This window comes from Macrobrachium nipponense, chromosome 7 (assembly GCF_015104395.2).
Source record: "Macrobrachium nipponense isolate FS-2020 chromosome 7, ASM1510439v2, whole genome shotgun sequence".
In the NCBI taxonomy this organism is placed as follows: Eukaryota; Metazoa; Arthropoda; class Malacostraca; order Decapoda; family Palaemonidae; genus Macrobrachium; species Macrobrachium nipponense.
Genome location: NC_061109.1, coordinates 102,160,126 through 102,185,949, shown reverse-complemented (window position 1 = coordinate 102,185,949; position 25,824 = coordinate 102,160,126). Strand labels below are relative to the sequence as shown.

Sequence of the window (25,824 nt, the reverse complement as noted above, 5' to 3'; positions counted from 1 at the left end):
GTGTTAGTATATATATATACATATATATATATATATATATATATATATATATATATATATATATATATAAATACACATATATATATATATATATATATATATATATATATATATATATATATATATATATAATATATATATGTGTGTGTGTGTGTGTAAGATTTCTCATTTAACTACTAGGACATTCACTTTCGTTTATTTTACAATTATTAAGGAACGAAAAAAAATGCAAATACCTCTGCACACGTCAAACCCCGCCAAATAATCAAATCTGGTTACTAAAATCTGCGGCAATGGTGAGTACGGTTTCTGGTTATTTATTATTTATTTTCTTAGCCCCAGAAGTATTTGAAAACAAGCCTGAGCCATCCACTCCTCAACGGGAGGTTAAGTACAATATTTTGTTAACCATACTGAGAAGGAATCACAAACTATTCCAGATGATGGTTTCACTTCTTCCCAATAACGTCAGCTACGATATCAACTATGACCGGGATATTTCCTGTTCAAGTCATCATCCATTCTGTTCAGGTAACGCTATACTAGGATACCCAAGCCCAGACTTACTTCACTCCTAGGGTTGTAAGACTGTTATGGACTTATTACCAGTATGATGACTGTTGATGTTTTAGATTCAAGAGATCTATGATACCACTTGCAAACGTAACGCACCATTCTATTACTGTTTCTGAAGTGCCGTTTTCAATACAATTCTGAGGAAACTCGTTCCCAAGTACCAACGACATCTTACGCTAGTTCATTTAATGCAGTTTTGAGGAAACTTGCTTTATATGTGCCATCGACATTTTATGATTATTCAGTTCAATGTAATTCTGAGCAAGCTTGTTTCCAAGCACCAACGACATTTTGCGCTTGTTCGTTTAATATACTTTTGAGGAAACGCGCTTTGCAAACACCAACGATATTTCATGCTTGTTCATTTAATGCAATTTTAGCAAATCTGCTACCCCAGTACCAACAATAATCTACGCTGGGTTCATTTAAAACAATTATGAGTTAACTTGTTCTCAAGTACCAACGGCATATAACGTTTGTCCAGTACATGCAATTCAGAGGAAACTTGTTCGTAAGTACCAATGGCATCTGAAGCTTGTTGATTTAATTGAATTTTCAGGAAGCTTGATATGCAGCAAGCACCAACGAGCATTTAAAGTTTGTTTATTTAATGCAGTTTGGCGGAAACTTGCTCGCAAGCACCAAAGTCGTTTTACGCTTATTCATTTAATACTATTTTGCGGAAACTTGCTTTGGAGGTACCAACGACATTTTACACTTGTTCATTTACTGCGATTTTGAAGAAACTTGATTCACAAGTGCCAACGGTATTTTACGCTTGTTCATTTATTGCAAATTTGAGGAAACTGGCTTTGCAAGCACAAATATTTTAGGCTTGTTCAGTACGAGAGTTTGCTCTCTTTTATTTTCTTAAAAAAGCAAACTACGTAAAACCTAGCGTTCAAGAGCTTGACGCGTATTATAAATGGTACTAAAATAGGAAATATTTCTGCTTCTGTCATGTCCGCGACAAACAATTTTCCGCACATCACTACAACAGCATTTAAACAAGGAATAGCCTCAATTGCGGGAGTACGTGTAACAAACGTCCGCTCCAATAATAGTCAGATAAGTAAACAATAACAACCTATTTAAATGCAATACAAGATCCACTTTTTTTTCACTAAAGTAGTAAAAGCATGAGAGAGACCGCACTGTTACTATGATATACGGATCAAATTAGAAAATACTTCATATTTGTGTGTGCACCATCTTCTAATGTGCATGACATGAATAAATAACCAAATTTAAATTGTGAAATCGATATCTCAGAAGACAGCATAACATCGATACTTTCGACCTTCGATGCGACTGAACTCAACGCAAAATGGCAAAAGGAGGATATTACAAAGTTACCGATGTCCAATACCCTTTCCACAGAGAGCAATTTTCAGCTAAGCATCAGCTTCGAATTCCAATTCTTCAGTAATCTGGAGAGCCTCGAATAATTTCTCAACATCGCACTGACTCTCCTTCGATGCAGCAAAATGAAAAGGGAAAAATGAAAAATCCAGACGAAGTCTAGCACACGTTACTTCCTTCTTCGCACACGGATGGTTCTGAGGCTTCAACTACGAAAACTGCCATTACGCTTAAAATGATTTTTTTCTTAATATGTCAAACTCTCTAGTTGAGATCTTTCCTGGAAGCAATTTATATAGCTGTATACGAATGAACCAAGTATCGGCCAAATGGATAAAATGGATATTGATCCCAGACTCGTTTATTTCAGTATCAGCTAAACTGAAATTAAAATTACAAAAACACGCAAAAAACGAAAGTTATAACCTGCAATGGTGAAAAGTCATACAAATTGACAAGAAACGGCAGTGTATCAGTTTTCACTTTAGAGCGAATGCATAAATCATTAGAACTTCATAAAAAATGGACAAGATTCAGTCACAAAACATTTACTGAATAAATCTTTGGTCATATACAAACAAGACTCCTAAGCATGAAAGTGAAGATTGTTAAAATGCCCCATCCTCTGTATTGCTCTGACTATTTTGGTTGTGTATGCAACTGAATATATGTAGAATTTAGGCCAAAGACCAAGCGCTGGGACCAATGAAGTCATTCGGCGTTGAAAAGGAAATTGACGGTAAAGGTACAACAGGACGAAAACTCGGCAGTTGCACTATGAATCAATTGTCAGGAGAGGGTGGAAAGTAAGTTGGAAGAAAGAGAATATGAAAGGAGGTACAGTAAAGGGAACGAAAGGCGTTCGCTGCAAAGTAATGCCTACAGTGCACCGCATGAGGTGCACTGACGGCACTATTTGGTTGTGTACAGAGATCGAGATTCTTTGTTATTTCTAAATGTGGTCTTACAACAGCTGATTCTGAACATCTCCGGTAGCATTTCAAATTGCGTACCGTTGAATCATAACTGAATAATCGCTTTCAACTTCATCTAATGAGATGTTGGTCGGTAGTTGGTCCATTTCTCTGCCTTCAGACAAAGGGCTCGAAGGGTAAAGAAACGGGAAGGTGAGAGAGTGGATGGGGTCAGAAAGGGAGGGATGGGAAGAGGTTGGGAAGTAAGCACTTTTAAAGCGAAGAAAAGAAAAATGAAAAGGAGAGGAAGAAGAAGAAGCGATGGAACGATTTATTGCTCGATGTTGCAAGATGCTCACTCTGAATATTGGAACCGACCACTCAATAGGTTCTGGGAAATATGTAAACATGCCGTCTTTTGTACGTTTTAAATCTCTCTCTCTCTCTCTCTCTCTCTCTCTCTCTCTCTCTCATTTTTTCAGGTACCCGATGTGTAGATAGATAAACGAAAGTGAGGTGCGATTTACCTACTGGTTTTTGTGTTGCAAATATGGTAATTGGAACTACTGTATTCCAGTAAACTGATTTCCATATATACCCTTGTATGTATATGTGTATATATATATATATATATATATATAATATATATATATATATATATATATTTATATATATAATATATCTATAATATATATATATATATATATATATATATATATATATATATATATATATATATATATATCTATCTTTCAGCGCCATTGTGTGTGTGAATTAAAAGGAAAAACCTTCTCCGTAGTTAGCAAATAAGATTTTTTTTTTAAATCTAGGCTGTGTGTAAACAAGAAGAAACTTTCAGCATGTATTTTTGTAATAAAAGAAGGAAAGAAAGAAAAAACTTTTGCACGCGTGTGTAAATGAGAAAAAACCTTCAGCGTATATCACTACGAAAAAACTTTGACGTGTAAAAAATAAAAAGCTTTGGTTTGTGTTTGTGTGAAATATAAAGGAAAACCTTTAGCATGTGTGTGTAAAAAAAGAAAAAACCTTGAGCGCGTGCGTGTGTAAATTATATATATATATATATATATATATATATATATATATATATATATATATATATATATATATATATATATATATAAAAAACTTCAGCGTGTTGAGTTTTTGAGTGAATACAAGAAGAGCCTTCGACGTGGGTATGTAAATGACAAAGAGCGTTCGCCTTGGCGTGTTAATACGAAAGGCCTTCGTCGTGTGTGTATTTGTGCGTACAAATAAGGAAAACCCTTCGGCTTCTGTAAACTTAAAAACACCCTTCTATAAGTGTACGTAATTAAGAAAAAGTCTTGATTGACGTGTGTGTAAATAAAGTTCTTTGGCATGACAAAGCCAGTATACCATGAACAGCTATAATATATCAGATACTGAATAACAACCTTGCTCATTTCAAGTCTCTCACAGACTCCAGGTATCAGCTTCATCGGTAAGGAAACTTCACTCTCAAGGAATACCCTGATATCTTACTGTGAAAATGAGGATTAAAAAGAAATAGTTATGATAACGTCTGACAGCGCACAAACGTTGGTTACTCACGAGATATTAAAAGACAATGTCTCGTTCAGTTACTGCACAAGAAAAAGAGTTTATTCATACTTTGATCGAGGAAATTTAGCTGATCAGTCTACCGACTGACGTAACCCCCAAACATGTCCTACTAACGCATAACATAATTAAATCAACGTCTAAATCTAGACGACAGAATCGAAACCAGAACCAGTGCCGAAGACTCACGGTTTATAAATCCACTTTCTTGTAACTGGGTTATTTATTATCAGGCCATCACCAACCATGACCTGAGTATTACGTCTTTACTTTCGACTTAGTTTGGAAACGTGTATTAAAACATTATGTCTATTTAAAATAAATTAATAAAGAGAGAGAGAGAGAGAGAGAGAGAGAGAGAGAGAGAGAGAGAGAGAGAGAGAGAGAGAGAGAGCGTGTATTAAAACATTATGTCTATTTAAAATAAATTAATAAAGAGACAGAGAGAGAGAGAGAGAGAAAGAGAGCGTGTATTGAAACATTATGTCTATTTATAAATTAATAAGAGAGAGAGAGAGAGAGAGAGAGAGAGAGAGAGAGAGAGAGAGAGAGAGAGAGAGAGAGAGAGAGAGAGAGAGATCCTGTAATTCACACATGTATCTTGATCGAAACCGTCTTCAACTCACGAAAGATAAAAACTGGTAGAACTGGAACACCAATTTTACACAAGACATTTTTTAATATCAAATATACACCTGTCTTTACAAGTGAAAATATTTTCTTCATTTTTCAGTTCAAATGAAGTGAAAATGTTAAAAAAATAAATTCAAACTAAAGTGCCACTAAGGCTTGCTATGTCATATGACTTCTTTCACGAAAACCTTAATCAACAAAGATATCCCACAAATAAACCTGAAAATATCGTAATATTTTCTTGTAACATAAAAAAAAATTCAATATTGTTGCATGAGTACTATCGACCATAGCGTCTAGATACCAGTTTCTTGGAAACGTCTATCTGAACATTTTATGGTCCAAAGAAAATAAGAGGAATAAAGACGTCTTTTTGGGTAAAAATAACTATCAAATGCAAATAATGATAAATATAATTGGCATGAGCAGTAACGAATTATGAATGAAATCTAGTATGGGGACATGGCAACAGGAATACAGACGCAAAAAGTCAACGGGAAGCGTTCGCTACTTCGTCCGTTCAATTTCTACTTTCGTGCCAATAACCGGGGATCAAAAGCGCCATGATTTAAACGAAAGGCAATTAATAATCCTATATTGGAAGGGGGGCATCCAGTTAGCAAGAATACAACAAAGAAAGGATTCACTCAGCTTCACTTTCATTCGAGCTTCACTTTCGAAAAGTCATCTCTTTTACACAAAAAGTAAAACCACCAAATGTGAACAGATTCCTCGCATCTTCTGGAGGAAACACGGCGGCTGTTTCACTGATGGCTGTGTTGCGTGGTGACGATTCTCGGCCCTCAGTATCTGGGCCTTGAAATATTCAAATAAAACAATTACGAGTCGAGCCATACTTCTGCTGCTGCTAATCAAAGGAGAAAATATATATATATATATAATATATATATATATATATATATATATATATATATATATATATATATATATATATATATATATATATATATATATATATATATATATATATATATATATATATATGTATGTATAAATAAAGGTTTTTTTTGCCACGAAAGAAAAAAATGAAAAAGCGAGTTAGCCGAGTACTTTCGGTCCTATTCGGACCCCTGCCTCAGTAAAGGGTCCGAATAGGACCGAAAGTACTCGGCTAACTCGCTTTTTCATTTTTTTCCTTCGTGGCAAAAAAACCTTTATTTATACATAGCATCACGTTTTATATACTTCGTGATCAAGTTATTCATATGTATGATATATATATATATATATATATATCTATATATATCTATTATATGTATGTATGTTTTATGTATGTTATGTATGTATGTATGTAGTATGTATGTATGTATGTATGTATGTATGTATGTATGTATGATGTATGTATATATGTATGTATATGTATATATGTATATATATCTAATATATATATACATATATATATATATATATATATATATATATATGTATGCATATATATATATGTATATATATGTATATGTATATATATATATATATATAGTATATATATATGTACATATATATATGTATATATATATATATATATATATATATATATATAGTATATATATATATATATTCTTCCTTTGATTAACAACAGATATGTATATATACGTAATCTTTACGGAAATAAAAGAAACATTTATCGCAGCCATTTCGAGTTTGAACATCCTTTACATCTGTCAAATCCAATTTGTTGTCTGCAATGGTATGAGACTTAAATAAATAAGGAAATGTTAATGATCTTTGATGAGACTGCTCCTAAATACACCACAGAATTGGATATTTACCGTTAAAGACGCTGTGTTCACTAAAAACGTTCTCCCACCTGGAAATAATATAATACAGGAATTTTAGTATTAAAAAAAAAATACACGACTTCTAAGGATGACCAAACTATAATCTTAAATATTTTTGGATATAAAACGGATAAACCTCTATGCATTTCTCCGAGGATATTTATTCACTGAGAAAAGAATCCAAATAATCTAAATAAGATTCTCAAAGTAGTGTTCTAACATCTAGCAAGGTACGATACATGCTAAAGAACTGGGTCACGAAGATGACCCCATTAGGAGTCGTCATTTCAATTAAGCAGGTCTGGATCTCGATGAAAGACTCCCATTCAGCTACTGCACTTTCAAGTTACCCACAGAAAACAACAGCTTACTGTGAACTATACTCTGTTTTTTTTTTTTATCTGTCCATCCGCCTGTGGTGTTTTTGTATGGTAACACTGCGTCCCGGGCTTTAGATAGTCACATTCAGCTTACATTCAACGATTATAATAATATCCTATTTCGAATATTAAACGGTGCAATTCGCATACAGTAAATTATTAAAACACTTTTCAGTTGCAAGTGTACACCCAGATATCCTTTTATTTACCTAAAACTTACAAATAGCGTAACTATCTAAAGCCCGGGACGCAGTGTTACCATACAAAAAACACCACAGGCGGATGGACAGATGAAAAAAAACAGAGTATAGTGTAATACTTGTATGTATATTAGTCAACTGTGTATATACCTCATCCCAGTCCAAGTCCACAACATCAAAATTCACAGCAGAACACAATACCAGAGGCTGAATCGTCTACGTACACAGTTTCACAGTAAGACATAAGCTCTTGAAATAACTGAGGGTCAAGGGTGATTAAAAAAAAAAAACTCTTAACGGTACCATAAGATTATCATCACAGCAAAAATTTTGTGCGACTTTTGGATGGTATACCATGCTATGTACTCGTAAAGCAAACAACTCATCAATGTTGTTCTCTCAGAGACTCCTCCCTTGGAACTATAAACTTAATCATAAAAGACTAAGTTTACAACTTTTATCTCCAGTAGGCTTTCCATAGACACACTAATAAAAAAACAGGAAATCATAAGGTAATTAGCGTTATTTGGTTGCGTTAATAAAAAAATATATATATGAAGCAGGATTCTAATTACCACAGAAGGACCCCAGGCTGAACATATGTACCTACAACTTATGGACCTACTACATATACCTGTATTCACTTTACACATACATAAATTTATATCTTAGCCGGTCATTCATCTCTTCAGGTAAACATTGAAACCCGAATGAAAACCATTTGCCTTTTCCGTTTTCAGAAATATTCGATGGAATGCTATATGCGCCAAGAATGGAGTGACGACCGTTTGCGATTCAATGGTCCTTTGAAGCAACTGACCCTGAACATCAAGATGTTGGAAGCTCTTTGGAAACCTGACACCTATTTCCATAACGGCCTTGGGTCCTACGTCCACATGACCACTAGACCCAACAAGCTCATAAGAATCAACCAGAATGGCGACCTTCTGTACTCCATGAGGTAGGTGCATAACTAATCGATTTATACACCAGAATTTGCCACAGGGTATATTTTTTTTTTCACTAAAAAACAAGCTATCCATTTGATTCTTCAAGAAATATCGAAAGTAGGAAACTATAGCACATTCACTTAGGCTTCTAAGAAGACAATATGAGAGATGATTGCAGAACGCATTCATTTCTTATACTGCACTGACTGTAACATTCTCGTGTCTCAATTCCACTCTTGCAAGATTAAGCTTTACTTCTCCATCCTCCATAATAAAAAAATTTAAAAAGCCTATTCCATTTCAGACAGCATCTCCCCACTTAATCCAAAATACAGTTTGTTCGTTAACCTCCCTATAAATAAATTTTTAATTCTCCGTAAATTTTTTGCCGATCTTCATTTTCCGCACTTACTTTTTTCTTTTCAATATGATTTTTGACTACGTTATCTACCCTCCATACCGTCACATGATCTCCTGTCACGGTATAGCACCCCATTTTACTTTATTCATTCACTGGCCTCTCATTTCCTCATCCACTGCTTACTTCTTTTATTCCCATTTATTCCCACTTTCTACCCTCCTATACCCTTAAATAAACCCTTTTGTCCCTAAGGTCCCAACATAGAATTTTGCAAATTCCTTTCACTTCCGCGTTTTCTACCTCATCCTAAAATTTTTCTTCACTCCTCTACATCAGCTTATGTTTATCTTTCATACATACATACATACATACATACATACATACATACATACATACATAACATTAAACATACATACATACATACAATACATGCATACATACATACATACATAGCTCATACATACATCATACTACATACATACATACATACATACATACATACATACATACATATCATATATATATATATATATATATATATATATATATATATATATATATAAAATATAATTTTTAATGAATTAGATTATTTTGTTATAAAATTCGACACAAAAGACAACATTTGCATAGATTTTTATAGCGCGTAGTAATACATTGTTTTAACCTCAACTGTAATTTTATAACTGTACTCTTGTACCTTCAATATTTCTTTTATTTTATTCTCAAGCCGTAAACAGTAAACTCCTTTTGTAATCAAACATTTTACAGTAAGCTTGTGTGGAGGACATTTTCCAGACATTTCATTATTCAACTGTAACTTCTAACTAATGAATGCATTATGTACAAACAGGACATTTGTACACAAATTAGCAAAAGGTCATGCATAAGTATTTTGATGAAATGTGAATTGCATTTTTCAAGTGCTTTGTATTGTTATTGTGATAACAATAAATTTTTGAGCGAGACATCGTGAAAAGCACACGTAATAACATTGTTTAGCAGAGTTGTCGAAAACCTAGGAGCGTTCACATACTTCTACCGAATCATCAAATGATATGATTCAGACCAATCTATTCCTATGAAGTTAATCGACTCAAAATTGATTTGTTTTCACACTGTTCTGGTTCTTCGTTTTTATTTTCATGTAATATGTTTGACTTTACACTTGCAAACAGGTGATGTGCTTAGCTTCAAAATCTTTTCGCACTCGTCTTGAAGAGTAGGTGATTCTTATAGTTACCCGTGTTTCTGTAAACTAGAAAACGTTACTTGATTATATATGGCCCACTTGTATTACTTACTGCAGTAATGGAAATTTCTACGCCGATAAGGAAATATAATAACATTAAGAATACGGTTCTGTGCTTTTTGCATTAACTTGTAAATGTTATATAATGTAGAGAAAACAGTATTTCATGGCTTTACACCATAAGCGTCTCTTTCCAGGAGGGATTGATCTCATAAACAGTGTATTATATATGTATATATATAATATAAATTTTTTAAAGAAAAACCTAATACTTATTGAGGCTGAGAGAGAGAGAGAGAGAGAGAGAGAGAGAGAGAGAGAGAGAGAGAGAGAGAGAAGAGAGAGACATTTGGAACTAGTATGCCATCAATGTACATATTTTGAACAATACCCTGTGTTCCTATGCCATGTGCACATACATACAAAATGAATAAAAAGTTATTCTTATCTTCCTCGTTATTCCACATTGCTGCTTTCCAGATAAGGTGTATGAATCATTTTTATCCAAGACATAAAAGTATATTTTGATCAACCAGCATAAGAAAAAAAGACCGTTCATTTTGATGCTAGAATAATTGGCGTAAAAAATATAGTATTACGAGAAATATGAAAATTCCTTAAAAAATTCCTTTCAGCTTGAATATTTTCGTTTCAACTTTTAATATACATCATGCACTCTTCACTGAAAACTTTTATCTTGAATTATCCAATGACAAGAGAGAAAATAAAACGTATATTATAAATATTTCAAGGAAAAATAATTTTCAAGCAACAATGAATCGTTAGGAAAAATACAGGTGAAGGACGCATTCACTCTGTACGTCTCACTACAACTTGTGCATTCCTTTATTCTCTTCGGCAACTTCAAAAAAACTTTTTGGAAATATTCTCTTCCTCACGGATTCTGTCTTATACTACATATAACAGAAAATACCTTTCTCAAATACAATTCACTTTGCTACTTTCTCCTCTGTCCTTTACATAATCTCCTCCTTTTAGACGACCGAAATGCGTGCGATATTGCCACGTCGGACACTGTCCCTCCCTCCTTCAGCCTCTCTCTGCCGCCTCCTCCAGAGTCAGTCTGCTAACTTTATCTCATCTTTTTATGTTTGTGTCAGAGAGAGAGAGAGAGAGAGAGAGAGAGAGAGAGAGAGAGAGAGAGAGAGAGAGAGAGAGACTTTTAAAACCAAGCTGGGCTCTAAATACGTACTAGTATCAGCCCTAAATCAACCCCTTAGTCAGTCATCACACGTGACAAGAAATCATGATTTACAACTTCATTACTTAATTACTTCTCGCGAAATGAAACATCAATTATGAGAAAAAGTTACCAGATCGTATCACAATGAACATATGCACAAATAGAGAGAGAGAGAGAGAGAGAGAGAGAGAGAGAGAGAGAGAGAGAGAGAGAGAGAGAGAGAGAGAAATACCGCGATGAAAACCTAATTACCAAACAAACTGCACACGTCACAAAATCAAAGCATTGCTAAAATAGAAAATCTCTACATAACAATTTCTGATACTTTTTAACGTCCATAACAGGATTTATATTTTTCAAATTAAAGAAAAAAGAAATATACACAAAAGAATGAACATTATATATAATATAATGGGATATTTGTGTGCTTTCGAGTATTTTTTTTTTCTGAAGGTGTATGAACCATCTACGGGTTCTCACACTTTTATTTTCATTACTTCCGCAGTTAAATGGCCAATCTACGGATGATTTTAAGTCCCCTTGAGATGGCAATTCTACTTCAAACAGTGAAAAGGTAACTCCTATATAAGCTTGATAAAAAATAATAAACACAAAATATGTCTCTTAAACTTAGCACAACGCTAATGAATAAACGTCTAGAAAACCTGACAAATTATTCACATACAATCAGTATCGCCGATATAAAAAAAAAGACAACACTGCTTGTAAAAATGGCAATGAAATAGATAGTACATTTCAAAGGAAGTACGTGCTCCTAGCACCTGTAATCGTTTCTACACCAAAGCAGTAGAAGCGAAATTTGGTGCGGTGCAAGCCGAGGAATCCACAGGACTTGTGTGCTTAATGTCAGAGCAACGTAGGCCAGCCGTGAAGGTTATGAATACGCTGAGAGTTTAAGGTCATTCATATAAGGTCACACTATTGTTTGTCCCCTCATTGTGTTAAAGATAAATACAATTATGAAAAAGGTACGACTACCTTAGGTCCTCGACTCCTTCTTCCTTTATACTAGATATTAAACGTGCCTGTTTAAATGACCAATTCAACAAGATACTCGCTTTTATGGTGTGTTCCTTCTTGTTAAATCACCATTACGCGGTGCTTCCTTGCACAAGTGTCGTAGTACCATAGCGGTTGTGTCAACAAGAGCAACCAATAAGAGTTTTCAAAGATCCAAAAGAACTCCAACAAAATCAACCATTCTGCTTCGTTTCTAAACGTTTAACGAAAACAACAATCTATTCACTAAACATTCTTTGGTACCAAATAGGAGAAAAATGTATAAATGAAAACTGTCATAAGTACGAAAGAAGTCTGTGTATTCTATCCCGTAACTCCAGACGAAGACTCAAATATTCGCGGGAACAGTTTATTTCCTGTTTACTAAAACCATTTTTAAACATTAAATACCGTACACCAATTAACAGCCGTTCAATCAGAATAGAAGCAGCAGCAACCTTAAATGTCAGCATCCAGTGCATTCTTTGGAAATTTCATGGTCTATATGTAGTCCTGGCTTTCTTGCCCGATTTAAAAAGATGAATAAAGAAAATACATCTAAAATTTAGCCACAGTTACTCTAATTCAAGTTGTCTAAAAATCATCTTGTACGTGTCAGGATTCAAGACAAAGTACTAACCTCATCTACATACAACCAACCCTCAAAGCACCTGCTATATTTTCCCCGACCACTATCAAACAAAATTCCTCCACTGCCTTTCACGCACATCACATCGATTAAGTAGTATAAACAGTCAAATAAGGACACAACTGACTCCGTGCTGTATCTGTCAACCCCAAACGAGGCCTTTTGAAGACCCGCGGCCTCCCGCAACTTTCCATATGAAATCCTTTGACCAAAATTGTGCAGTTCAGCCCTCCTGCTATGCCGTATGTCTAACACAGGCAATAATCACAAGCACAATCATAGGAAGGAAAATGCAGCCTCGCAGAGAGAGAGAGAGAGAGAGAGAGAGAGAGAGAGAGAGAGAGAGAGAGTAGGGGGGGGGGGGGGGCTGACGGGGCCGACTTTGTGTATGAAATTTGAATACACAAACAAGAGAGAGTGAGAGACTAACATTGCTAGAATTTAACTTGCGCTACATGCTGGCACGTGCCAATGATTGGTGGAATTTAGTGCACGCTAAGTACTTGCCAGATTTTGCCATGCATTAAATTGCTGTCATATGCCACAATTTAGTGCGCTTTAAATACTGGCACGTACCAAAATTTAGTGCGAGATAAATACTGACGTGCGAGTACGTGCCAGAATTTAGCACGCTCTAAATAGTCGCACGTAAGAAAGCAGAACATCATGTAGCATTATGTCCTTAAATTCACAAAGTGCTTCCTGAGAAGAAGGTTCTTAGTTGCATAATGACTCTGAAGTACTTATAACAACTCTTTATTGATGAAAGTTAGTAGATAAAGGAGGGTTGCAACATGTACTGTTCCGTTGGATACTGGAGCACAGTTCAGTATTATTATCATTAAATAATTGGTAGATTCTAAAGTGGGTATTTGCTTAAATTCTTTGGTAAATAAGCCGGTTACATTTTGCTATGCCTTCATCAGATTGTTCTTGGTATCCTTACCGTGCAGAAATGACTATGTCATACGGTGTTAAAACCGAGTTTATTTTTGTCCATGGATCAAATTCATTTGAATGTTCAGTATCCCATGATAGATACAATGTTTAGGAACCCTGAACAAACAAGCAGATTACAGCATTTCTAGTGACTTTCCTGGTCTTAAAACTGAAAACATTGCAATTCAGGGAATATTGGGTAATGATATATTACAGCAAGTCACTCAATTTAGTTTTGAATAGGTTCTTCCTTTACAGCAAGTCACTCAATTTAGTTTTGAACAGGTTCTTCCTAAGAGAAAGAAAGCCAAACTTATCAAATTATCAAACAGTTACATTCCCTTAGGTCATACGTTGAATTTTCTTCTTTTTTATGAAGGACATAAATTTTGGAAAATTGTCTCGAAAAACCTTCGAGATGAGAGTAGTAATATTATAAATCAGTCAGCCAGCTGAAACCAATGATTGGCATCACTCCAATTTTAAGTCTTGAAAATATTACTCCCTAGTAAACATGCAATCGTAGTTAATACGTAACTTGGATGATTTTCATACGGCTGTAAGCATTTGGATTGTTCGATTCATAAGCAATAATGTCCCTTACCGATGCTCGACATCATTCCTGGAACAACTGCCACTGAAGAAAAAACCATTATCAAATTTAACTTTAAAAAATGGATATGAACACTGAATGCCCCTAATGGCAACTATTTAGTACTAGTGTCACAGCCAAGGTCACAAGACATTATTCGTTTATGCAAGTCAAATATGAGGTCTCTTTTTCTGACATTTAAAAATAAAAAGTTTGGACACAAGTTTTAAGTTGTTTTCAAGACCTGTGGAATTAAGACATAAGCTCAACTTTTGGCGGCAGTCTTAACATCATAAGAGGAAAAAAATTAAAAATGCGCTCTGGCTGACGGACAGACGGAGTTTCCGAAGGGAAAACTTTGGCTTTCCCCTGGTCAACTTGGAAATGGGAGGATATAGCCTACGGCATCCTTTTGTAACGGCCATTCTAATAGAAGAAAAACATCAATGTAACTAATAACGAGCTATGTCGAAATGAAGGAATAGATACAATCGTGCGAGCTACAAAACTTGGGCCAGAACGCTGATAATAACAAATAAATGCGCGATGGTTACGTTTTGTCTAACTTCGTATTAATGAAACACCTAAAAACTGAGAAATACTAAGCATTCTATTAGTTCGGGCAATGAAAGTGTAAGAAAGTACAATCAATAACCTATCCAATCTAGACAATGGAAGTAACAGAACAATAAAATAATACATGCTATACACAATCATCCGTAACATGATAACGCAAATCGATCATCTTTGGAGTGAAACCATGAAGAAAAAGGCTGTGGCCCAATAAAATAATAAAGCTGGAATATTCAATTGGGAACATTTAATGATCCGCATAACTGAATGATACGTGCGACTTGGCACATTCATTCAACCGAAGGACCATTATCATCTAGCCCATATGGGAGAAAGAAGTCATTGGTAACAATTTCCTAAAATCGACAGGATGTGGAAGTTCATCCCAATTCCACAGACCCCTCTCTCTTCTCAGCCGTCAAAACTGGCATAACATTTATTATTCCATAAAAAAAATGAAATACATCTTTTGAGCTGTTTTCATAAACTGCATAAACATCCAAATATAACACACACTTATATGTGTGTATGTATAATGAAATGCCCGCTTGCAGACAGAGAACCCAAGTTCCATTTCCATGCAAGGAGAGATAGTATGGCACACGCTCCGATATTACTCCCTATGAGTATTAGTCAAAGCAGCGAATTACATACACATTTATGGTGTTCTGAACTGTGGTGACGGGTAGGCGGATACCCACCTCACCCCCAAAATATTTGCAAGGGATCAGAGGCGAAGGGTAAACACACACACACACACACACACACACACACACAGGTGAAAGGCAGTATGTGTAAAAATTGAACTGACAAAGCGGGTCTATAGGTAAAACCTAGTGTGGCAAGGAAAAGTTGTAATGTGTGGTCCAAGAACAAAGAGAATAAGTGACGGAGAATGTCTTCGGCAATGTTTGAGCCTGTGCCTTTGTTGAAGGAGAGACTATGACAGAATGGTTGAGCTACATGATTTAAATGTGGACTCTTTTGTGTATGAAAAGGGAGTCCTGTAGAAACATTTGTGGAAACAAAGGATTTCCCACGAATAACACTTATAAGTTTACATGGTTATGAAAAAATGGTAAGGAAAAGAGATTGTTAGTTTATTTGTTAGTACAAGTACATGTAAGACTAAGCTGATGGGCGTAATGATGTAAAGAGTGGCTCGAGATATATTTTATAATTACTTGGAAGATATTGAAATATTTACATTTCCTTACAAAGCAAAGGAGAATGAAATTATGATAGTCAAAATCGAATATCAATTGACGTTAAAACTGAAACTAAACATAGGATTCACAAAAATATGTTTCATAATGGAATACACACCACCAGAAAACCAGAAATAAATGAATAAATGCTTTGTCAAGTCTGTGAAAGAAATAAAAAGAAAAATCCGAAAAAAAATGTAAAACACAAAAGCGCTGCCATGTGGCATGATAACTTAGAAGGGAGCGCTGCTGGTGACCGTCTTCTAAGAAGTCTTATGCATCCTTGTTTACGCCTTCTGGAGGGCTGTATTGCAGTTCCCTTTGATCAAGTGCTTGTCAACGTAAACCTCGAGAGAGAGAGAGAGAGAGAGAGAGAGAGAGAGAGAGAGAGAGAGAGAGCAGGCCAGCAGCAACAGAGCAGCAGCGGGTGGGATAATTATGTACTCAACAAAGAATAGGGAGATCGAAGATCAGAGAGAAGGGAGAAAAAAAAGCTGCTCCGGATTACCGGGGAGAGAATCCAAAAGATTCTGATAGGTTGTTTTGAGTCGGAAAACAGGAATGTATCTGAAAAGGCACAGCTTGGGTCAAACCCGACACGGATTCTCGCGCAAGGTGCAGGGGGGAGACTTCAAAGACTGGGGAGCCGAGTAAAGGTTAAAAAAAGAAGAGAAAAAAAATCCAATATTCACGAGCAATATCCAGATCAGAAACTCGATACGATGCTATCAACTAATATTTGACAACAGTTTCTTATGAATAAATTGTCCATAGTTATTTCTGCGTTAAGTAGAAGACTTAATTTCAGCGAATTAGTAGCCGTAAATAAGTATAAAACCCTGTGGAAAATCCTCTATTTTATTATGTCAAATGTTTTCTCCTAATTGTCATAGAATTTTTATTCCAAAGCCTGAATTTGTGATACCACATCTAACGTATTTTGACGAAGGCACTCAAACCCAGACGTTTAATTTTGTTTTTTAAATTCCAGCGAGTATGACACACCTTTTGAAGCTGGCGGTCTTCAATTTCTCACTTTAAATGAAACTTCGCTCTTCCACAGTGTTATGGAACTGTAACTTACCCGCCGAAATGGTGACCTATGAGATCACTCGGCTCCAACAGGAAAATCAACAGCCAAAAGGTTGTAAGGTGTAACATGACGAAAACTTTGCAGTTGTACTATGAAACAATGATTAAGAGAGGGTGGAAACATGGAAAATATAGAATGTGAATGGAGGTACAGTAAAAGAAATGAAAGGGGTAATGGTGACTTAACTTAGTAGACGGCATTTAAGCAAAAACATCATTAACACTGATATTTTAACACTTGATACAGGACAGTCAGTCTTTCCCCACTTCATTCAATTAGATATTACAGCTACAAACGAAAACAGAACTATCTGGGAACTCCAAACAATATACGAAAACGCAAAAATGTTGCTGCAATTTATCGTGAACCAAATTTTTTTAATTTCAGGAAAATCTAAGTACACTGAAATGCGCCGTGGACTGCAGTAACGTGTCGATATAATGATTCACGCGGCATTTTCTTCTCCGGCTCTACGGCCTCCTCCACGTCAGAAGTGAATATGGTAGTAGAGCACGAAAACGTACATAGATAATACCGGTTTCGATATTTCAGAAGCCTGCCAATACTAAGGAAGGAAGCCACAACTTGTTTAGATACCGGAAACGGAAATGAACAGGGCTCTAGTTCAAACCTTGTCAGAAAGATTTCTTGATGCAAAATGTAAATAACAAATACAATAATTTCAGTTAGGAATATCTTAGTTTAACCAGACCACTGAGCTGAATAACAGGGATTAGACCTTTATTTACATGGCTCAGAACCAATTGATTACTTCGCAACGGTACCTACAGCTTATTGTGGGATCCGAATCACACTATATCGAGAAATGAATTTCTAATTACCAGAAATACATTCCTCTTATTCCGCACTGGCGGCAGCTGGGAGCGAACTCGGGCTACCAGTTTGGTAGGCCAGTACGCAATCAAATCGTCCAGTGAGGAACTAAAAAATAAATACTAGCTCTCGTTAATAAAACCCCGTCGTTTTCCAATTAATTATCATAAAGTGCAATATTGGTCACAATATTACACCACTGAAACCCACATCAACATGCAATTTCCTATAATTAAGAAAAGCGGCTTTGTTGGGAAGGAAGAGATTTGTATTATCAATCCAATCAAGTATTTGGATTTAAAAAATGAATTTCACACAAGTTCATGAGGGAAGAAAATTTTTTACTCACCTGCAAATGTCACTCATGAATTCATTTCGACTAAGTCTGGGTTCATGAACGCCCTCCCCGAGGCCTCCAATCAAATACTTCGAATAATAATTGCCTTCTTTACTGAAGCCTATTTGTGTGGCATGATCAGCCCTTGTACCTACTTATTCAATTGACACAGGGTTCAAAAGAGAAGCAACTTACATTAAATTATTGGTCAAAGATAAAGTTGGACTTATTGTTAACCATTGTTAACCAGTCAAAAATACCATTTAATATTTAGATGAAGTAATAAAAAATTATTAGCAGGCTAAGTATTCACGTATGCCCGTCTCGAAAGACAGATAATTGAAAAAAGAATGTGTGGAAAAGTCTGCATAATTAAGGCAATCAGTCAGAATGCTAAAACCAATGTGGAATAATATTACATTGCATACACAAGAATATGAAGTCTTAAGTCCAGAGTTAGATCAATAATGATGTGTGGGCACAAGTCATGGTACAGTATGAGAGAGATGGACTGGGTGTTTGTAGCATTTGAAAATTCCATCATTTGCTAAGGCTTTACTTGGTAGGGAAAATAAGGCAGAGACAGACCTCTCCTTTAACAGACATGATGATCTCCATGTATACAAAAATCGCATGAAATCCCTTAAAATTAATGTGTGAGTTGCAATGACAAGGTAAGTGTGATGGAGACACAGAAGCCAGGACAAACATGGTGTTCCTCCAGGCAAAAGTTTAACTGAAATACTTTCAGTTAAAAGTGGTAAGTATAACAGACACACTGACGGTTCGACATGCAGATCATTTCTATTCTGCAAATCTAAGCACAATGGTCTAGCCTCTCAGTGGGTCCTGGGTCTAGCCATGTATCATGTCTGACTAGATCCCTTCAACTATGAAGGAATTATGACGACAAAGTAAGTAAGGTACCCATATGGATAGACCGGCAGGTGAGCTGCACATCTGGCATATTGGTCTACCTTTACGGTCATTTAGACTGAAATCCCTTAAACCCTGTAAGAGCTGCATAGACAAGCAAGTCTTACTGGCACAATGAGACAGAATGTTACGACAGACAGGACCATCTCTCTTCATGCAAATCTTCGGAGGATGATCTACCATTGTTTCCCGTTCGACTGAAAAGCCTTCATCTGTGCATGAAGTTGGATAGCAAAGTAATTGTGAAACACATGCGGGATGATGGATACGATCTCAATTCATTCACATCTATAGACGACAGCATACTTTCTGTATCAAAGTATGATAAAAATCCAAACCACCGTCATTTAGCATTCTGAGTAATAAGATGTAAAATGTGGTAATGGAGATGTGCCAGATATGCCTTCAACATTCCCTGACCAAGAATGAGATATGAACATGCCATTATGCCCTACCAACCTATCACTAATATTTCGCAATCGAGGGAAATTTTCCTAATTTGGTAACGGTTTTTCTATTTTTTCCATTTAAATAAAAACTCACTCTTTCCCATTCCAACAAATGGACAATATGAATTTCGAAAAGATACTTGACATTTATTATCTTGCATACAGCAATGAATCTAGAAGCTTAAAACATGTTCATAGATTTCTTAATCCTTCCATACTGACTGGGGGGGAGACACCAATGATCCTTTGAAGGTTCGCCGAGATTTCAATTCCAGGAACCTACTCACACTAAAAAGGGGCTGCATGTCTTTATGATGAAGCGGTAATACTTATATAATCCAAGCTCTGCTTAGCTATTGAATAGCTGTAGCCTCCAACTTGCTCTATAGGTCGCATAATTTCTTATATACATGGTAAATGTGAGTTACAGTGATGTATGCTGATCAATCAAATGGAGGGGAGATAACAGGTTGATTTCACAGAGGCTGAAAACGAAAGTACCCGAGGTCACCACATTCATTTGTTGAAAATCCCAGACTTGAAAAATGAGCCGACACACTCATTCCACTTACAGATATATACTGATAATTGATTAGATGAAGTCAAGGTCGGAACAAAAGCACAACTACGTGAGAACTGCTGGTAGTTTATCCCCAAAATAGTGGCACACAAACTGAATCGGAAACGCAAGCACTAATTTTACAAAATTATACTGGAGCTTAAAACGTACCGGTGACTCATACACGGTAATTATTCATTTCACTTTCGTAGCGTTACCTCCCTGAACAAGAACAAAATACTTTGGTCCACAACATTATCACAACACCCTTAACATCTGAATATCACTTTATGATTTGTCCCTTCATAAGGTAATTTCAGCTGAAATGTACATATCTAAAAATAAACACCAATGACATAATGTACACAATCAGTAGTACACAATCAGTAATAATGATGCATTATCTACAAATTTAAACCCGAATGTACTGTACTATAACGCAGCAGCATTCAAATGAATCCACTCTTGATTTTCAAGTGACATCGACATCCCCAGAGAAGACCACAACTTTATTCTGGGAAGGAACAAGACCTCCTCCCCCTTCCCTCCTCAGATATGACTTTAAAACTGCATGCTAAATAAATCACACTTTTCTCCCAAGCCATATCCACTTAAACATAAGACCCTCCCAAACCTACGATTAACGCGGCAGAATACCGATAGATATTTCCTGCAGATTGGCGATAAATATTGACTTTGCTCTGACCTTCCTCGGCAAAGATTTCAAAAGGCTTTCAACTATGAATTTTTGGTCAAGGACCTTGGACTATTCACTTGCAAAAGTTTGCCATTCGTATCCAGGAAGAAAACCCACGATCACTTAAAAGAAAAGCAACATCAACAACAACGACAATCAAACCCGATTCTCAATCTCTCGGGAAAACCACATTGGGTGAGGGGGAGGAGGAGGAGGTGGAGAATGGCTAGACATTCTTCGACCCGGAAAGCTTTTCCGAGTGACAGAGCCAGCCATCACCGTCACTACCACCATCACCACCACTACGTTTTACCATCACCACCACCATCAAGTATTCGGCAGCGGAGCCCTTTAAAATAATACGTGGCGCGCCACCTGACTGGCTCCCCTCCCGAAACAGTAGCAAACGAGTCAAGCCCACCACCCCAACACCTCTTAATGTGCCTCACATTAGTAGAGAACAACGGGACTCTCTTTGGGGGCGGCTCTCGAGAAAATGGGGTTCCTGCCCGAGGATCATACTCAAAGCTTATGAAGGAAAGGTCAAGGGGGAGGGGGTGTCCTGGTGCTTTTAAGAGTACGAGGCAGCCCTCCTCAATGTCATCTAGGAACTGAATAGTTTTCAAGACATCCTAAATCAGCCCGTCTGGCTCAATACATGTACGGAAGCCATAACCACATTTCGACGGTTACATTTACAAAACGTGAAAATGACATCGAATATAACCAGAGATAGATAATAAAATCAAAATGATCTCAAAACGGTACACGAAATAACAAAAGGTAAATTGACGACAAAGCGCAAAAACACAATTTACTCGTAAAAAAAAAGCATTAAACTGAACGAAAATGTCAATATTTCATAAGGCACCAAAAATTAAAATAGCTACGACGATGCATTCTGTATTCGACCATTACTACAGAAATCCTTCCATGGAAAATCATTCAGAACCAGAAGTAACAGAACCTTTAAAGATTAGAAAAAGAGAAACAAAGGCTGGAGCTCAACAGCCTTCAGGGAGGACAAGACTCATATGAGTATCACTGATTCAAAGGTGGAACTGAGCAGCCTCCCATTTCCGCGGTATAATGAATGTCGCTCTACACGAGTCACGTCATCTCCACTGCTTTCTGGTTACACTTCCACTTTTCGCTTCTCTAATGAAAGCGGCAATTCTCCAATGGGACACATTATGTCTGTGTCAATACGTTCGTTCATGCATGCACGGGAGATACAAGTATGTATACGTATGAATTTCATACTTTCATTCATTACAATTACTGAAGTTTAAACACAGTAATAAATAATGTAATCTTGATTTTTTTTTTCTTTTTTTGACAAGATCCATGTGACATAGCACTGTCTATCTTTTCTTCAAGAGTTAAATTTCTTGTGAAGGAAAAGTATTTACTTGTTTGTGATTCATAAGGCTTAAGTTTTCAACTGTTGTGAGATGTGTTTCACATGTGGTACTTATTGATGCTCTTGGCTCACTGGATTGTGTATGGCTAAAACTTCACTGATACTCGTATACAGACGTACATCATATACACACGTGTAAAATGTATGTGTGTACTATATATATATATATATATATATATATATATATATATATATATATGTGTGTGTGTGTGTGTGTGTGTGTGTGTGTGTGTGTAATGGGGTATTCCCTATTATTTATTTGGTAAACGTGTAACTCGAGCGTCAAGGCAAACTAAAACTAATACACAGCCTCTCTCTCTCTCTCTCTCTCTCTCTCTCTCTCTCTCTCTCGGCAATCTCTTTCTCTTTATCAGAAAGAGCAAGCAGAGGTAGATTAATAGTGCCCAAAAATATACCAGGAAAAATAAGGAAAGCACACAGGACATTAATCCACTACGCACCAGCATCGATAATGCAGCGTCTATTCAATGCGTTGCCAGCTCATCTGAGGAATATATCAGGAGTGAGCGTAGATGTGTTTAAGAATAAGCTCGACAAATATCTAAACTGCATCCCAGACCATCCAAGATTGGAAGATGCAAAATATACCGGAAGATGTACTAGCAACTCTCTGGTAGACATTAGAGGTGCCTCACACTGAGGGACCTGGGGCAACCCGAACAAGATGTAAGGTCTGTAAGGTAAGGTAAGGACCTCTTTCTCTTCCCTCTAACAGGTTAAATTGAAAAATGAGAGAGTTGCTTCATAAGAAAATACATTTATTAACAATGAATAAATCAAGTCTTACAGACTAACTCAATTCAATTAAAACCCCAACAAAAATGTCTGAACAGTTATAGTCACACCAATCGTCTCTCCCATCTGGGACTCTCTGTCGGTCCCATTGCCAGAACCGTCTGTTTCAAAGACACAGAACACATCCCATAAGTACACACACAAGTTTAAAGACAAAGTTAATAAAATGGAACATCTTACAAGATATCAAACAAGCCATCCCTTTGGCTAAAGTAATTCAACTCACCCATGCAGCCGGAATATCTCACTCACTATTCCAAAAAAACACTTAGGCACCGCCATCGTGGCTCTGCCTTCCTCCCAAAGACGCCTCTATCAAAATCCCCCATAGACTTGGGTATCCAACATTATTAAAGGAAGAGGCGCACACGCACATACGAACGCACACTTCGTTAACGCCTCACACTTACTGGCCGCAACCAGTTTCACAAAGGCACTTTGAGAAGAGTTAATAAACTATCGTACATTGACTTGTCTAACTAAGCAGTTTTATCCCACGCCATCCATAGAAACCCATTGTTCAGCTTTTCTCGGGTCGTTGCCTCTGCTCTGTTCTTCACATTCCATAGGTCACAGCGAACATATAGGCAATATATTATTAATCAAAAACCCTAGGCCTACATATATACTATATATATATATATATATATATATATATATATATATATATATATATATATATATATATATATGTGTGTGTGTGTGTGTGTGTGTGTACATATATACGCACACACGTTATAGATCGATGGATAGATATACACATATAATTCGTATTTCAAAGCTCAATGATACTTCGCCTTACAAGAGAGGAACTCGGAGGAAAAAGCCTCTGAGCCGGTATCCTGAAAAACTCCACTGTGCCCATGTTCAAATAACATATGAATTATGTACCTGATGGTTAGGTGGGGAAGGGCACAGGGATAGCAACCTCTTTCCAAAAACAAAGTTTCTTTGTTTGTATGGTGTTTTTACGTTGCATGGAACCAGAGGTTATTCAGCAACGGGACCAACGGCTTTACGTGACTTCCGAACCACGTCGAGAGTGAACTCCTATCACCAGAAATAAACATCTCACACTCCTCAGTGGAATGTCCGAAAATCGAACTCGGGGCCACTGAAGTGGCGCGCCAACACCATACCGACCACGCCTCTGAGGCGCTTCCAAAAACAAAGTGCTAAGAACTAAAAACTTCACTATGAAAAAAAATGTACAACTATAATTACACATACAAACACAAATACTGTGTACACACACACACATACATATATACACTCAGACACAGACGCACACTAGCTGCTGTACCCGGCGTTGCTCGGGATAAAAAGGGGCGTGCCGGCGTCCGTGATGGCAACCCCTACAGGGCGGATTATGCAATCACTTTCAGAATAAGTAATCACTTGGATCCTGTCAAGCCAAAGTTGTAAAAAAATCCGAAGAATTTGCTGTCAACTCCGAAAGTTGTAAAAAAAAAAAAAAAATAACATAAAATAAAAAAAGAGGGGGTATGAAAAAGAGGGGTTAAGGCCCCCTTAGAAACGGCCATCGAATTCCGGATTTTGAACAAAACCTTCCTGGGGGGGGGGGGGGGGGGGGGGGGGGGGGGGGGGGAGGGGGGGGGGAGGGGAGTCTATGGTAAAAACTTGGTAGCCCTAGCTTTCGTAGTCTGGGCGTGCATAACGAACAGACAGTCAGTTGCCTTGTATATATACATACTATATACTGTATACCTACGGTATTTTATATGTGTATGCGTGCGCACTTGCACGCTTATCCATAATTCCGAATCTTTATTCTCCGCGTCTCTACAAGAATTCAGTTCTGTGTCAAAATAATTGTGAACTGTTTCCTTACATTTCTGATTTTAACATCATACTTTTTCTTGCGATTATTTCCTAACAAATTACCCCGATTTAAAGTTTATAGCACTGTGTTACCTATTCTGCTCTCTCTAAACCAAGTATCTTCCACTTACAGTGCATCATTTGTCACTGCATCAAATCGTCATCAGCTTTTCAATAATGAATGCCCCTGTCAATCCAATTTCCCCATTTTCCGATCTTCCGGTTGGTCTTCACTGATCAATACACCTTTCATATGGAGTACCAATTTCTTTTTCCAGTGACTTCCCTTCCCTCTTCATGCACATTTCAGTTGACAGAGAAGCGGGAGAGAGTTGGGGTAGATGAAAATGATAGCCTCAGGCTTCGTGGAACGAGTAAATCGCCTCCCACACACGCAAACATTTACCGGCCAAACCTATAAGATACAAGAGATTAATAAAACTGCTCTGACAGACACAGCCAGACACACACACACACATGCACACACACACACACACACGCAAATGCTTAGTTGATCTGATCAAAACCGAAAAAAAATCTCCGTTTCGTTATAGGTGTTACAGTGGAAATGTGCTCCTGGTGATATCAGCTCCGATCAATGGCAGCGATTTTTACCTTTTAAAG

General features: G+C 36.7%; 1 protein-coding gene across 1 annotated transcript in view; it reads left to right on the top strand.

The window, feature by feature from the left end:
• LOC135217744 (gamma-aminobutyric acid receptor subunit alpha-2-like) overlaps window positions 1-25,824 on the top strand; it is a 208,876-nt gene that overhangs the window by 135,941 nt on the left and 47,111 nt on the right. Inside the window, exon 5 of the mRNA XM_064253740.1 lies at window positions 8,210-8,430. Within this exon, the coding sequence (XP_064109810.1) occupies window positions 8,210-8,430 (221 nt within the window). The remainder of the gene's footprint in view (window positions 1-8,209; window positions 8,431-25,824) is intronic.